Source organism: Odontesthes bonariensis, chromosome 2 (genome assembly GCF_027942865.1).
Source record: "Odontesthes bonariensis isolate fOdoBon6 chromosome 2, fOdoBon6.hap1, whole genome shotgun sequence".
Lineage (NCBI taxonomy): Eukaryota > Metazoa > Chordata > Actinopteri > Atheriniformes > Atherinopsidae > Odontesthes > Odontesthes bonariensis.
In genome coordinates this window covers 5,935,693-5,952,921 of record NC_134507.1, presented here as the reverse complement: position 1 = coordinate 5,952,921, position 17,229 = coordinate 5,935,693, and the positions used below count along the sequence as shown (strand labels likewise).

Here is a 17,229-nt window from a genome sequence, read left to right as displayed (position 1 = left end):
AGAGCTTGAAAGTCAATAGTTGGTCTCACCACCTTATGTTTCTTCAACAGAGCCTGAACTCTTGGACAGAATTTCTTTTTTTGTTTTGTCTGTCAAACTGTTATCTTTGGCATTTTTTTGTAGATGCGGCTGAGGAAATTGGAACAAATCATGAGTCTTTGCAACAGGCATCTAGTCCCTCGAGTTAGGTGCCTTTCTAATGGCCCTGTCACACTGTTGCGTATGAGAGAAGCGTATGAGTTGCGTATGAAAATTAATAATATGATTTTCATACGCACGAAAAGTCCTTGAAAATAAAGAATTGTGCGTATACTTACCGTATTGAACCTATGGACAGCGTATGAACAACGTATAACCAGCGTACTCTGCGTATGACTAGCGTATGAGTAGCATATGAACTGCGAACCTTTCCACATTGCTCCATTATTGCAGTAGACGACGCGCTATCAACATCTCTTGAGACATTCACCTCGATCATGCCTCCCACGAAGCAATCGTCGTTTGCCCGTGCCCTGGGCCGAGGTCGAGGAAAAGGCAAAAAAACACAAGAATCATTCTCACCCAAACCTGCTGAAGTGCCTGATGCACCTGCGGCTGATGAGTTACATGCTTCTGAGCGATCAAGATCCCCAACTCCTCCTCCTGACCGCTCCCGTGAATCGTCGGTTACCTCAGATATGTCAGTGACGGGCGGAGATGGAGGCGGCAGACGGGCGGAGGCTATAAATACGCTAGCTGTACGGTACACCTTCATGCCAATGTATGGCAACTTATGTCCAGCGTTCTCGACCTATCAGTAACGTACCTATATCGTACCTGGAGTGAAAACTCAAAAAAAAAAAAAAAAAAAAAAAAAAAAAAAACTTTAGGAGGACCCTCAGAAAGCCTGGAGACCTATTTGCTCAGGACTAATTTAAAGGATTGCAGGAAGTCCGGCTTCCTGGAAGCAGAATACTGTCCAAAGAAATGAGGGCTGGATAAAGGCTGCAGTGGCCAGTGTCGTCGTCCACAGGAGTCAGGGAAGGACTGTAGAAATTAGGGGATCAATAAAGGTTTTTGAAGTAAGCACGCATGACTGCTCAGGAAAGAGGAAAAAAAACCTGTCATTTCTGTCGGCTGATATTGAAGCACCAAATTGCACTTTGGCAGCTGATGTGCACATCCCTAATCTGAGCCTTCTGTTGATGTTCCCCAAGGCACCGACCCATCCAGCTCACTCTAATTTGATAAGTAACCGTAGCAACAAGGTATGGTGTAGGAGTCACAAGCCCCTTCAGTTGTTTGTGAATAGAAGTTCACCACATTAGCAACACACACACACACACACACACAGAGTCTGGAAATAGCCTTAATGGCTGCTTTAATTTTTCAGTAGTAAGACTCTTTTGTGTTATCCTAAAAGCTGCCCACCAGATGGAAAAAAAAAAAAAAAGCCACTCTGAGGGCAATTAATGTACATGGAAGAAGACTCGAGACGGTACAAGCAAATGACTCACCGCTGGAATTTGGTGCATAGTTGCACCGGCACATCCTCCGTGTCTCTGTAGCCGGAGCTCCCACTCCAATTATCAGCAGAGATCCATAGCTGAAACTGTCGTGCCTGTGAGGACGCCGAGCTCATGAATATTCATGCCCTGCTCTGGTTAGAGAGCCCCAATTTAGCCTGTATTAGCGCTCCAGTGTGCAAGGAGAAAATAATGATGATGGCTGTACACTGATGATAGTGATTTAAGTCAACAAGTTCATCAAATGTGGCCCTCAGCGCGCTGCCGAGGCACTTTCCTGCCGTGCCAGCGTGCAATATAAGACTGCAAAGATTCTCAGGGGGTTTTATTTAGACTTTTTTTCATTTGCTCCATGCAGATATCTTACAAAGGCAGTTAGTTTTTCCTCGATATGAACAATCAGGGGAAGTTTGTCGACTGACCCATGATACTTACAGTACTTTGCAGATGTGGTTGACGAGGAATTCCTGTCGACTTGTCTGAGGTGTCATAGAACGCTAAAATGAGTAAATTAAAATGATACGTCAATATCGGATGATGCGACTGTCTGGATTTACATCATACATGACAATGTTGATTCGCTACATTCATACCTACGCCACAGACCTCGACCTTAAAAGTTTGAGCCTAAAGGGCGTAGAAAAGGGCAGGAGAGTTGAGAAATGGGTGAAATGTCATCCATCAGAGAGATATTTTAATTTGAGAGGAGAACAAGTGGTTGCATACTGCTGGAATATCAAACAAGGACAAAAACTGCACCCAATACCCGAGAATCAGCTGGAAGACTGTTAGTCATGTCACAAACGTTTGCGATAAATCAAAGCTGTGTTTTACAACGAGTGGGGGAAGGAAATCAAGAGCGAAACAAAGGATCAAACTAGAAAATGAGACTGAGGATGCACCGTTTGATCCTCTGTTGCTGTCGGTTTGTACACCTGTGTGGCAGCCTGACTCAATCACTGTCATTTGCTAATCTCACACGATTCTACATTCTACATCACGTCGGAGCACATAATACTCCCGTCTAAAACGAGCACCGCACACCCGGTCAATTTTGTTGTTACAGCTGAAGCCGTTAAGTCCCGTCTCTTCACAAAGCGCATTCAGGCTGAAAATGGCTCTGTTAGCGCTCCGAAGTCAGAAAAGCTCCGTCTTGAAAGGCGTTTGTGCCACCTGCACGAACAAAATTGGTTTTGAGGATGAAAATTGCATGAAAGACCAACTTATACTGTCTCAACCCCACAAACTCCACTGTCACTGAATGAGGCGGCATTTTTAGGAGCGCTGCTCTGACTGGCTACTTTTTCTTCTGAATTTCTGCATTTTTGAAAAATTATTATTATTATTATTTTTTTTTTTAAATGTTCAATTTGAATTGTTAACTTTCAAACACATTTCCAAGCATGTTGCTCTTTAGCCTAAAATGCAATGTTTGGAAGAGAGTTAATTCTTTCATTTTTACCAAATAGCAATTGAAACAACAACTAAATGGGAAAAAAAGCAACCTTTTTTAAAAAGAAATCATTTTTATTCTTTAAGGAAAATGGTATGATAATATTTGATGTGTGCTATGCAGAATAAGTGGTTTTGTTGCACTTAATGATAGTTTTCCCGACAAGAAAATCCTAATAGCGAAAAGGCAAAACACAAATGAAAAAGTTCTATTCTTTCATGATGAGTAGTAATGGTATATTAGGTAGATTCTCTGAAATTCATACCTTCATCCAAATTAGTCAGCAACCTCAATATGGCTTGATTTGCACCACAACCTCCTCCATTAAGATGATCTTAAAGCTTAAAGTGCTTAAAATCCAGCAGGCTGCTAATGTCATGATTGCAGCTAGCACATATCCCTTTATCACCATTCAAGACACGCAGCCTTCCCTTTGCTGATCAAAAGATCGTGTCTTTCCCCAACGCACTGTAACAAGAGTCCCATCAATAAAGATCAGACGAGATCAGAGCTGGGTCAAGATCAGGATGGCCTTTAACCGGCGTTCACGCTCGGAAAATCCCACTGGCAAATCGAGAGGAATTTTTCAGTCAGTCCTCGTGTTCCCGCCTCTCTCGGCCCGTTCAATTGATGTTCAGTATCAAAGACTGTGTGTGTCCCTGCAGCAGCTCTACTACTACAGACCGTGAAATATGGCTTACTGCTGCCTTTAAATATTCAGTGATCATGTGGTGGGGAGGAAGCTGCTAAAAAGCAAATGAGCTTTTTTCTTTTTTTAATAATGCAGATCTTACAGTGATCTCGATTGCACAGTCAAAGGTCACATGAGCTCAGTCTGATCCCTTTGATGTTGCCTGTGTGGCGATATTAAACTGCGGCGGTGAGAACACGATGTTAGCACAAAGCTCTTATCCTTTCCAGCTGTGTCGTCTCGTCTGTAGATGCTACGCAGCTTCCAGGCATGCGGCGTGTTTGTTTTGTGCACTGTTTGCAAATGGAAACACGCCGGCAACAATCAGAGTAGTACGGATACTCGCACGCATAGTGATGATGTAGCGCAGAGCAGACGGCACGGGATTGGAATAGAAGCAGGAAGAGGAAAGGATCGATGCTAGGAGTTTCTTTTTATGCCAGTCCAGTCTGATCCTTTCTGTTCTCTGCATCAATATCTCAAGAGCTTACTTGACGTATTGAAAGGACTGAGCTTTGTTTTCAGATGTCTTCATCATAATCACCCACCATTTATTTAAAAACTCGGGCATGGAATGCACCGCTCTATCCAGTGACGATGATAATTTGCACTACTGTTATACTTGCACTACTCCAAATCCACTGCATACCATAATTTTAGTCGTAGAATACATCAAGGACCTTTACATTTACTTTAAACATATATATTTGCAAAACATATTTATTTTACTTACTTCTGCATATGCCACTTTACTTCTGATGTCAATATCAGAGACTTTGTATATATATATGTACATATATATATATATATCTATCCACATTGTGTTGTCACTCTGTTTACCGGTTACCATAGTTTATTTCTGCTGTGTATTAAAGTGTTAAGTTAAATGCCACCGCTGCGCTGCACTACTGAGTTTGAGAGAAACGTAATTTAAATCCTATGTATGTCCTGTACGTATACATATTTGACAATAAAGTTGACTTTTGACTTTGATAAGTGCACGCTGATGTGGGACTGAGCCGCCTCTGTTTGGCATGGGGGGGGGGCGGGTCAAAGAGACGGTCAGCTGCACTGATAAGGAAATACTGACTGGTGAAACGGGACATGAATTTAATGCACACGGTAAACCTCGGCTCCACTGAATTTGGTGCTGTTGCGTAGATCAGTCCGCTGAGCGCTGCTGACATCATAGGTGTCGGGTTTGCCTCCCGCACGGTCCCCGGCCGCGCTGTTCAGTTCAGGTGACAGCACAGCAGTATCGTTGCTCCAGTTTATTGATCTCTTAGGGATTCTCTCCCAATTATCCCCTTGGGGGAATCAAGGGTGAAATTGGAGGCAGCAGAATGGAGACTGAGATGTTGTGGGTGATGCTTTGATTTACAGAGGAATGCATCTCCCTGTGTACCTCCCTCTTAGTGGTTGTAAAATACGTTTAGTGGTTTATGTATTCAGCGCTCAGCTTTAGCTGTCAGAGTTTCTTTAAATGGGCAGTATTTTATATATTGTGCTTTTTCTACTGGAAAAGTCGAGCTAAGGCTAATGGTCAGGACATGTTGACATATTGGCTATTGACTGAGCTAATATGTCACCTGTATTTTGCCACAGCCCAGCCTCTCTATTGAATCCCACCTTTTAAGACCTTAAATGATAAACGCAGAGTTTTTGCTGCCGAGCATCTCCACGGGATGGTATTTGTACGAGTTGGAAGTCATTGCTTCTGATCGATGGCCACTCCTCCTCCTCGCTCACTAACCTCTTTGTGCCAGGAGCAGCGACCGTGATGGTGATTAATAAAATTCCATTATCTTAGGATTCATGATCAATGCACAAACATGACTATAAAGCCTACATTTCCATTCATTTTATGTCTTCTTGGAATTTCTGTCCGCACCAGCATATTCTTCCTTTGTGTTTGATATCAGCTTTTAATTACAAGCACTTTAACTGAGTTGCACTTTTAGAAATTTTCATATAAGTTGGCTAATTATAAAAAACAAAGACAGACTGCGTGAGACCCAAAAACACTAATTAGTATTTGCAATTAACACCATTAATTATCCCACTTATGGTGTATTTCTATTTGGTCTTGAAGGATTCCTCCACGCAGTTTGCCTCATGTAGCCTTCTCTCTTTGCTCCTTCATCATCCACTGTATAACATAATTATTCTAGAAGTAAGCGGCTTTTGACGTGTATGTGTGAAGCTACACAGGGCACCACCTCCGAGGTTGTTGTGTTGTTTATTCAAGAGTTTCTAAATTGAACCCGAGGACTCCATGAGATTGAATTGGAGAGCGGGCCCTTCTCACATTATGTCTGTCATAGTGAGTTACTCTAAGCTCTGACAGCAGCGCGGGGGAAGTTAAAAGCACGCTGACGAATGATTAGATATCTTGTTAGTTTGAAAAGAGCTGTAAGGGGGTTGCTCTTGTTCTGGTAACTACAATCACGTTCATTTTGTGCTTCAGAGATAAGATGACTTGACAGTTTCAGGCCTTTTGCTGAGCTTGCATTTCAAGCTGTTGAAAGGATCACGGATCAAAAGGAAAAAAATCGAGCCGCTGCTTTAGAAAACACCTTCTTTGTTTGATGGTGTACGGCTGCGAGTAGAAATCAGAAATGCAATTACCAGTCGTCGAGGTGGCGTAAAGCTTATGTACGCATTTGTTCATATAAGAAGTTATTGGTCAAACTTTGCATTAACTTCTCCCTGACCTTTGAAACCCAGCTCAGCTCGGTCAACGGAGCCACTCCAGTACTAACCTTCAGGGTTAATAGGTAAGTACTTGTGATCCATCCAATGTGAGCAGAATCTTATCAATAGGGCTGGGCAACGATTACAATTTTTAATCTAATTAATCGCATGATTTCCCTGATTAATCACGATTAATCACATTTGTACGCAGAATCCAAAAAATCCAAAAATGAATCCAAAAGTAGCGTATAGCTTTTAGCATTTAGTTTTATTTTAAATGTGCTGCCATATGAATGGAAGTGCCATAACATTTGTTGTGCAAACACACTTTTAACATCAGCATCTTTCTGTAGTTTTTATGTAGAAGCCTCGCTCCACTGTCTGTTTCCTTGAATGACTTGCTGCTATCAGTTGTGTGTTTTGCCTTTAAGTGATATTTTAGACTGGAACTACTACGCTGAGAAGACAATTCAACTTGGCAGAGTTTACAGATGACTTTGGTTCTGTCGACTCCGCCGTCTGGAAGAACTTTAAAATGAAAATGGCCGAGTAAAAGTTCCGTACCCTTCTCCATGTTTGGTGGATCCGCCGATTACTTTCTTTTCCGGTTCCACAGCAGACAGCAGCAGACTTTTACAAAATAAAAGCCTGTGAGTAACAGACTTTTACAAAATAAAAGCCTGTGAGCAACAGCCTTGTACAATAAGAAAATAAATAATAAAACCTGCGTTAATGCGCGATAAAATATTTATCGGCGTTAAATAATTAACGAGTTAATGCGACAATAACGAGTTCGCCCAGCCCTACTTATCAATAAATGTTCACCCCAGAAATACTTAGTATTGGATCCAGTTATTGGCTGTGCTGATAAAAGGTCAACAGCCAAAGAATCATCAAACAAAGCTTTGAAATTCAAGTACGGGATTGGGTTAAACACATGTGGAATCACCGGCTCCTCCCCCTTTGCTGCTCGCACCCCACTCTGAAACTCCCTCTGTTGATGCACCTTCACACGCGCTTTCTGTCTATTGCCGCTTTCGGACTGTGGGAACCATTGGCAGTTCTAATAACCTTTTAATCCGCGGGGCCGTTTTCTCCCGTGTTCGGACATACAGGAACTCGGGGCTTTCTCCCTTAGTTCCTATAACTATTTAGCTCCTTCTCCGAGGTCGGGTCTTTTCATGGTTCTATAGAACGAATCTGAAGGAGGTGTGTGGTGGTCGGTAGCTACGCCCCATGTCATGCTATCACGGCTGAAATGTTTACTCAAACAACACGGACACAACCGGAGCGCGTTTAATAAGTTAAACTTACACTGGTCTCCTTTGTCTGCAGTGCTCTGCTCTCCTTTCTTCCTTCATGAAATGAAAAGGTATTGTCTCCTGACTCTCTTTGTGAGCTCTTCCAGCCTCGATGTTAGACGCCTGATGTGATCGTCCATGATTAATATCACCATCATGCAGACCATGAACACGGTGGCCTCCCCGCTCTCCATATTAGCTTCTTGGTGGTGTTTTTTCTTCTCTCCTTACTTTTACCGGGTTTTGTTTTGTTTTGTTTTTGTTGTTGAATGTGGCGCTAAAGTAACACGTCGCTGTCGCAGACGGCTGCGCCGCATCAGTCCCGACTCATGTGCGAATGCAGACTGAAACGCTTGTTTTCTTATAACTGCGTTCTTAGAACGGCTCAGTCCGAATGCGGCTTAAAACAGCTTCCCCACAGAAGCCAAATACCCATGGAGGAACCATTTGGTGCCTACTCAGCACACCATCCCTTTGTGTCAGCAGCTCACAGCCCCCACAGGGGGGGATGTTCTCCTGTTGCCTCCCCATCAAAGAAACTTCAGTTGCCTGCAGCATTCGGCTCTGGCTGTTAGTGCACCGTCCAGTGAAACCTGAGAGCGCTCGAAGGCATACAGCACGCCGCAGAAGCGCTTGTTTTCCTATTCAGCCTCGCTCACAGCGACCTCGCCGGATTCTCTGGAGTACCACTTGACCGTGGTACGACACAATTTACAAATGCATTCAGCAGTGTTTCATTGATTCCAGTCAGATTTTCAGAAATGTTATCTGAAGAGCAGATAGAGGTAACAGAAGCCGTTTTTTCTCAGCATCATGGAGAGTTTGCCTGTTTGCTTGACAAATCGCTGCCCTCCATCCTTCAATCATCTGTTTCAACAGCTGCTTTTTTTTTTTTTTTGTTGGGACCTGATAACACTAACGGCCTAACCAAATTTGTTAATATATTTGACAGGTGATGAAAAGTTTGACGCATCCAGTGTTGAACAGCACAGCATTTGAGCCTGCATGAGGCTCTTTTTTTTTTTTTTTTTGCACTTCTCCTGTGCTGGTGTTTGGTTTCACTGCTCACCCATCACAGAGGCAGCTCACTATATGTTGTGATATATATCGACGCAAAGGACCTCCATTACCTCCCTCTCAGTTCTTCCTCCCAGCATGTGTTGGCCAGCCTGCCACAGAAAGTGAATGTAACAGGAAAACACCAAGTCCGTACCAATTATCCCCTTATCGTGGATCAAGGCCCAAACCTTTTTTTTTTGCTCCTTAATCTGAGGTCCTTTTAATGGAGCTGCCTAAAAGGAGAGGAGATACCTTTGTTTTGCCTCCCATTGCCCAATGACTCATACTTCCAGGAAGCGTTACAGAAGACTGGCTTCATGGATCAATCATAGGAAAAAAAAAAAAAACTGAGGTGGATGGCTATGATTGGGCTGTTAGAGGATGGCGAATGAACATTGCGTGACTTTCCTTAGTAAATATCATCCGACACATGACATCAACAGGGAGTCTGAGTGCTGCGTGAGTGGTTGACCTCTTCATGTTGACGTCAGGTTCGGGTTTTGTTTGTCTTTGTGGAAGGTGAGCTCATGTGGAGGAAGTTTACAGTTGGATGAATCCTCTTAAGGGCTGGCAACTTAATGGTGAATGTTATATAATCTGACTTTTTATTTTCTATTTTTGACTCACAAAAAAGGTTAAGAAACAAATCTGATCGGGGTAATCTCTTACAGATTATATGATAAATTAGATTAATTCACATTTTTCCTTCATTTTGATATGATGGATTGGTTGTCTTTAGAACTTTAGAACACTTTTAGATAAATAATGTATTATACATATCATTTTTTTTCATCATCATTTATCTATTTACCATTTACCCTCTATTGGAGCCTTTCCTTTGTTTGTATATGTATATATATATATGTGTGTGTATGTGTATATATATATATGTGTATGTGTGTGTATATATATATATATATATATATATATAATTCTTCTCATCACTTTAGCTGAGTGAAGCAGATGCCTAAAGCACAGCAGCTTTGTCCAGCTGTTTAATGATATGGCTTTTAATGTATTCTCCCCAGTCTGTTATGAATTAGTCTTCACTCAGTCCCCACAATGCGAGTGCTTCTGTTAATGCTAAAACAATGACATTGGCCGTGTGGCCTTCTGCAGACTTGGCAGTTGGAAAATATTTGCTTTCCTAAATCCAGTCGTGCCCAGTGAAGTGGACATCGAGGCTCATATATGCTTCGGCTGTGCAACTTGACCACAAATCGAATGCGTTGGAGCAGTACACGATACACTTTGAAAATACTTTTCAAAAGTCTCTTTCTCTCTTTGCACACTGTGTTCAGCTTTGGAAATGCTGCCTGAGAGAAATATTGATAGGCAGGGAGGTGGTAGCAGGGGTCAGTTACTTTAATCGCCTGCCCAAATCCAACATTTTTTCGACCGTGCTTCTTGGCACCGTCTTTTGCACTAAAGGAGGCTTGTTGGTTTTGTTGGTTTTTTTTATGTCGTGAGGCAAAAGTGGACACGATGTTCCATTGTTGTAGTCTTTGTTGAGTCTGATACTCTGAAGTCTTGCATCGTGCTCACTCTAAAGGTTGGCACTGGTTCAGATGGTAGAACGGGATTACTGGTATGATGACCCGTCTTTGTGGGAGAAGGCTTTTCACACAGTTTGAAGTGCACTCCACTCGCTTCTTGTCGGATGTTAAAAAGCCAAAATGGCTGCACACAACAGAATTCCTCTAACCCTTCCTTTCGAATTTGTCCTATTCTTTTGAGCCTTTGGGCTGTTTCCATTGGGATGTCTTCTTCAGAAACACCGTTGAGTTATCGTTATGGAGTCGCTCAAACATGAGCACGTGGGCTGCCTACTCTGATCGGCCCCGTATCATCATATTTCTATCTGTCGATTAAAAAAGTTATTTTGTCTTTATCCTTGCAGCACATACCACCAGCCTGCAGTGCCATGAAACTAGAAATCTAGAATTGGAAATGAGTTGAAGCGTGAATGAAGTTGAAATGAATTTATCCGCCACTTTCCGTAACTGCACCATAAATAAGGTGCAGGGGTAAAGACGCTGTTCCTCGGTCAGTAAGTATTTTTTTTTTTTTAGAGTCGCGGTTCGATACTTATTCTCTTTAAGAGTAATGGACCAAATAAAAAAAGATTGAATTAATGGTGAAATTAATTTGCGGCGAGAGGCTGCAAAGATGCACAATCAGTTGTTAAAACACAATTTTAGTTTTAGATCTGGCTTTTGAAAGAAAAGACATGCGTTCGGAGGGCCGGAAAAACAGATGTCTATGATTGCTTTCTGATGGCTTCTCCTGAACCTTGGGATTGCTTTTGGTTTACACGTTGAGCACATTGGATTAGCGCCTGGAAACAGATTAGTAAAGAATGAAAGAAGTGAGATAGTTTCTGCAATCCTGACCCATCAGGATGTAAAGCGGGTGTACATATCGTATTATCTGTCTGGAAAGGTTAAAAAAAAAGAAGAAAAATCTCAGTCCCTTTAAATATTGAAGTCAGAATCTTCTGTGAGAACTGGGTGTTTCCTAAGTTCCTAACATCATGAAAGTCGGAGGAAAAATTGCATAATTTTCCTTTGCTGCTAAATCTGTGAACCCACCAAGACGCAATTACATTTTTCTCATATTTCACTTAATCCCTTTTCAATATCACACAGAGCTATGTTCACAGTCACGTCTCACTGTGTCAGAACCGGGGTGAAGTCGGGGCCATGCCATATGAGAGGATTAGCCATGTGCCGAGAAGAAGACTGAGAAGGGAGAATCCACATTGGATTAGTCTTTTCTTTCTCCAGACAAAACACAGACGACGCAGCTTTGTCTTTTGTCCGGAAGCAGCGAACATTACGGGCTTTACCTGTAGGCTGCAGAGGAGCCCAGCATTCGCTTTTTTCCCCTCTCTTGATTGCTCTTTGTCTGCACGACAGGGGGCTGAACAGAGAGCGGTTCCAGCTTCAGAAGCTGACGGTATTTTAAGGCGGAGCTGCATGAGTTAGCATCAGGCCTGCTGTGCCCCACATCTGTGGAGAGCAACGCTACACACACACACACACACACACACACACACACACACACACACACACACACACACACACACCAGAAACAGAATCAAGTCTCCATCATTAAAACAGATAAAACCAGGTGGTCTGTCAATGGCCTTTCTTCATCAAATGTGTACCACAGTCATAAATAAGTGCTAATGACATGAAAAAACATCCTTAAAATGATGAAATGGTGCAAAAAAAAAAGAAATGTAAACATTTTAATCAACATTATTGTGATAAGCATGTGGTACTTAGCAGTTGTTACCACTGCCTACAATGGCAACTGTTGCTCAGCTGTAGCCAGCTATAGTTCATTTTTCTAAGTTGCTTCTCTGTTCTCTTAATGCTTGTGTATTTATGCTCAAATAAGCAAAATGTGATATTTTCTTTATCTGAAACAAAGGGGTTGGCTTTGTCTTTTTGTTTGTAAAAGACCAACAGAGAAACTTGTGTTTTCGCTAATCTGTACACAGTTCAGGTTTTCCTCCATGGACGGATTACAAAGTAATTAGCTTTCTACTTATACATGAACTAACAACAGTTGAGGAACAAAGTGGTTTGAATCTTTTTAAAAAGAATTCTTTAAAAACCTTTCATCAGAGCTGTCATGCAGCCTTCCTTGTGAAGCTAACGCTAACATTAGCTTCAGCAACTACAGTGCAAAGCTAACTAGGCCTAACGGTAGGTTAGTGCTTATGAAATTCCTGTGATTATGTTGCTATATATAGGTTGATATTATGTGTGGCACTAATTCAGGCCCTAAATATATTAAAAATAATAACTATTTAAATAATCTGCCACATGTGTGTGGAAAAAAATGCAATTTGATATTTTTCCCCCAAATTGCACAGCCCCTGCGGGGACAAATAATCCAAAAACGATCTATTATTTAGTATTTATCCGCAGTGCCTTTTATTGAATTGCATTACATAGGATTTTTTTTTTTAATTTATTTCCACTTAAATGAATTCCTCATCAAAGATTTTAAAGCTCTTGCCACCACTCTTACCCAACTACTTCCCGTTGGGAAGAATCTGTCAAACTGCATAGCTCCTGAAGAAGGCAATGAGCCAAAACATCCAACTATACTGTGCTAAAGTTTACATTGGGGGGGGGAATTAGACTCTCTCTGCTTTTGCCTCTATTCTAAGGATCTTATATAAGAAGCTGCTATTGTAAAGAAGGACTTTCATTTCATGCCCCCCCCCCTTTTTAAGGTATGGTCACTGATTCTGAACATAATCTTTGATTTTTCTTTCAAAATGTTGAAGCTTTTCAATTTTCCTTTTGTTTTCCAAAGTAGTTTATTTCTCTCTGACAGATGATCTAATTACTGTTTCAATAAAAACTCTGATGTGGGTTCAGGAGCTATAACTCGAGTGCCGTGCAGTCGGAAAGTGTTGCTGCTGCGGTTGTATTACTGTTGCAAATTGGAAATTAAACCACGATTGCTTGCTTGAATTTGACTTTGATCAGAGATTGATAGTGTTGAGTGATCGGTTAAAGCTATGGTAGGTAATCCTAGAGAGCTAGCAAGATTCGAAAGTGTCCACTCCTCTAAGCTCCACCCCCCCTCCCCATTCCGTCAGTGCTTCATCCAAAGCCGGTGGAACCGCATGCGCACATGGAGCAGGGAGCCGGCAGAGGGGGGCGTAGGCAGAAAGCAGAGGCATCTGATTGGTTTTTTTTAGGCGACCAATCCGAGATCTCGGATTGGTCAGCTTTTTCTCAGTCCTGCAGCTGCCACAGAGGTCTGATTATTTTCGTCCCTTTTTCTAAATACATCTTGTATAGATTTCTCTCAGGATAGACGGACCATTTCACCCAGTATTACAAAATGTGTTTCTGAACAGGATTACCTACCATGTCTTTAACATCACTTGAGGAATGGCATAATCAGAGAGTCGGTACTCATTGTTGGTCTGGACAAGAATACCTCAACAACAGCTGGATGGATGGCCGTGAAATTGCGTGCAGATCTGTGACTTACCACCCATCAGCCTCAGCCGTACTTGTGTTAAGCTCTAAGGTGTTAAAGGGATAGTTCGGGATATTTGACATGGATCTGTATGGCATCACCATAACCAGTGTCGTGCATTCAAACTGACTTACCCCCGACAGTGTCCTGTGAGCCGAGTTCTTGTCCAGTGTTGGTCAAGGCGAAAGTAGTCCGGCTTGTTTGCTGGGGTCAAGAAATTAGCGCGTTTTTCTTCCCAAAACAGTACGTGTGCTAAAGAGTGATTTATTTCATCACAAAAACCGAAGCCGGCAAAAGTCACTTCTCGTTATCTCTTGGGCCCTATACTGTCTCTCATTGTGTATCAGTGCGCACGTCATTCTGACCGCGAGCTGTGCGCACGAGTCTTTTTGTTCTTTGGCAGTGCTCAACACTTACTCTGCAGACAACTGGCCATCGGGTCCAGCTGGTCTGGGACGCCTCTTCCAGTTGATCTTGGGAACATGGAAAAAAGTTCTCAAGACGCCTGCATTCAGGAGTGCAGGGAAGTCACCGTTATTTGTGATGCAGGCAGCAGCTGTCCCGCGGCCGCCGACATCCTCATCTAAGGTTTTGTATCTGGGGCATAACTAAATCCCACTCGTGGCAGCAGTAACATTCCACCTCTGTCTGCATTACTTCGCACTTCAAACAAGTGCACCAGGATTTGTCGGCCACCCTGGGTATCGCAGCTCCAGCAGTGGCTCCAGCTTCTGTTTCCATCACTTCTCTGTCCACCCTCTCTCTTTCTGCCCGATCTAAGTCCATTTGGCGAACTTCCTCCTCAGTATAAACGGGTTCATAAAGATACCCCCTTGGCTCTGAACGGAAGTCAATATGTTCCTCGTCGCTCTCGTAGTCAGACATCTTCCCGAGCAGTAAACAAAGTGAACTCGTGCGCACAGCTCGCGGTCAGAATGACGTGCGCACTGATACACAATGAGAGAGACAGTATAGGGCCCAAGTGATAACGAGGAGTTACTTTTGCCGGCTTCGGTTTTTGTGATGAAATAAATCACTCTTTAGCACACGTACTGTTTTGGGAAGAAAAACGCGCTAATTTCTTGACCCCAGCAAACAAGCCGGATTACTTTCGCCTTGACCAACACTGGACAAGAACTCGGCTCACAGGACACTGTCGGGGGTAAGTCAGTTTGAATGCACGACACTGGTTATGGTGATGCCATACAGATTCATGTCAAATATCCCGAACTATCCCTTTAATCAGTGAATGCGATCATGAAAAATGAACGCAATAAACTTTAAACATTTGCATTATCGTGTCTTAGCCTGCAAGTGTTAGCATTTTCTTTACCCAGTTATAGGCCCACTTAAAATATCTAGACTCCTAAGGCCAATATATAGACTTTGTGGGCCTTTCTGCAGGCCAGATCATTGTGACTTTACACATTCCTACAGCAATTCAGTTATGAGCTCATCTTTCAGGCTGCCACATTCCACAATAAAGGATACCGAGGGACGATGAATGTCATGAATGATCAAAGTGTGGATAATGGATCATCTCCTCGCACACCCCCTCATTAAACCTAATAAGGTCGAAGCTACTTTTTTCTTTCATGTCCTCCAGGTCTACTTGTGTAAAGCAGTTTATGTAACCTGAACCCTAAATATTAAAATCTATAAATCTTTTTTTTTCTTCTTTTATATATATATATATATATATATATATATATATATATATATATATATATATGTTGCTTTTTAATTTTGATTCTTTTTTTCGGTGCATGTGGACAGATGTCCTACGTCATAATGCATGCATTATATATGTGTATATATATATATGTATAAATATATAACGGAGAATAACAAAGCGGAACATTTTCAAATCTTAACAATCGGAGAGGAAAAAAGAAAATTTCAACCGAGACACGTAAAAACTCCTTCTGTTTTCACTGGGGATACAAATGTAAAAACAATGATCATTAACTCCAGTGCTCATCCTGATTGTTTTTACCTTTTTGAATTAGAAAACGCCTTGTTAACCGATGTTAACCGATTACCTACTCTGTAACTTTTCAGTACTCAGTCGACCAAACAAAGAGTTCTTGTGAAAAATACATTTCCTCCAATGGAATTGGGCTGCCGTCTAACGATCCTTTCAACGTCAGATGTGTAGATTGCGGTCAACAAGCTGAATACCGGCCGATACCGATGTTAGGCCGATACATCGGTTTACATCGGAAGCATCAGTTGTGCTGAACCTCATAGTTGTTGGCTGCAGTGAAAGAGGTTTGAGGGCAACATCCCATAAACACACTTTGTGTTTATGCATACGTAACGTCCGTTCGTAATTGCGTGTCACAGATTTCAGTCAGTTGTTGCTTTTCTAAGAAGAGCGATTAAATGTGCCGACTTCTTGTTAACACACAGCTTCTGTCTCATTAAACCGGGGGAACGGAGATGCTCAAATCAATGCTCGCAGTTGGTGTGTTCATTTCAAGCTTTGAGTTTCGGTTTTAATCAAACGTACAGCATTCAGAGTGAGAACGACAGGAAATGTGTCACTGAGCAAATACTTTTTGATTTTTTGCTGAACTCTGATGAATCATTTCTCTTTGTCTTCACAGTAAACTTTGACCACTTCCAGATATTACGGGCGATTGGAAAAGGGAGCTTTGGAAAGGTAATGTAGCCTTTTTTATTTGTGCGTGTTTGAGTGTGTGTGTGTGTGTTCTGTGTTCTTAATTATCCACCACATTCATTATGTCTGAAGAATCAGAGATGCCGGCTGAACTGGCTGAAAGAGATTCTGCTTTCAACCTCATCATGTTATGGTGCTTAAAAGATGATCAATTTTTCTGTTTTAATAACGGTATTCAACAGAGCTTCCTTCTGTAAAGTCACTTTGAGGAGATCCAATTAGCTTTCTCATCTCGTGGCAGCCAACCTGTTGGGAGTTCTGACCCGACTTCTCCATTTAATTTCAGAGCAGCACAATACTGTGGCTGCATTCGTCTTCATGTTCATTGGCGGCGCTGAATACAACGGGGAGAAAACAGTGTGTGTGTTGGGCATACTGTGAAACCAAATTACTGCTGTTCTTTTCAACACATTTTTTTAAAATCAATTATGTTTACCAACGATGACATTGGCACCTGGGACAGACATTTTGTTGGTTGAAGAATTTCCCTCTCTTTGCACTGAGTGCCCGTATCAGGCTTCTGAAATGACTTTTGGGCGTAATGGGTTTGCATCAACACACAGCCGAGCTGTGAGAGATTGGAACAGTTTTTCCTCATATTATATCCAAAACATCAAAGCTAATAGTTGTCCTTTGAAGCTGCTTGTGTCTTTGTGTGCCTTTATAAATTCCTTCTGCTTTGCATGTCTCAAAATACAATCTTTTCTTCTTTAAAAACATGTCCCGTGGTTATAATAAGTCATCGCACAACGCCAAATGCATTAGCATGGTATTTCCTCCTTATTGCTTTGTCCCCTCAAGCTGCTGTCACTCCCCTTGTGATACTAAAG

The 17,229-nt window shown here is 42.0% G+C and overlaps 1 protein-coding gene across 1 annotated transcript in view; it reads left to right on the top strand.

The window, feature by feature from the left end:
• The window catches only part of stk32c (serine/threonine kinase 32C), a 95,284-nt gene that overhangs the window by 15,987 nt on the left and 62,068 nt on the right, over positions 1–17,229 (top strand). Inside the window, exon 2 of the mRNA XM_075474649.1 lies at positions 16,326–16,381. Coding sequence (XP_075330764.1) covers positions 16,326–16,381 — 56 coding nt within the window. The remainder of the gene's footprint in view (positions 1–16,325; positions 16,382–17,229) is intronic.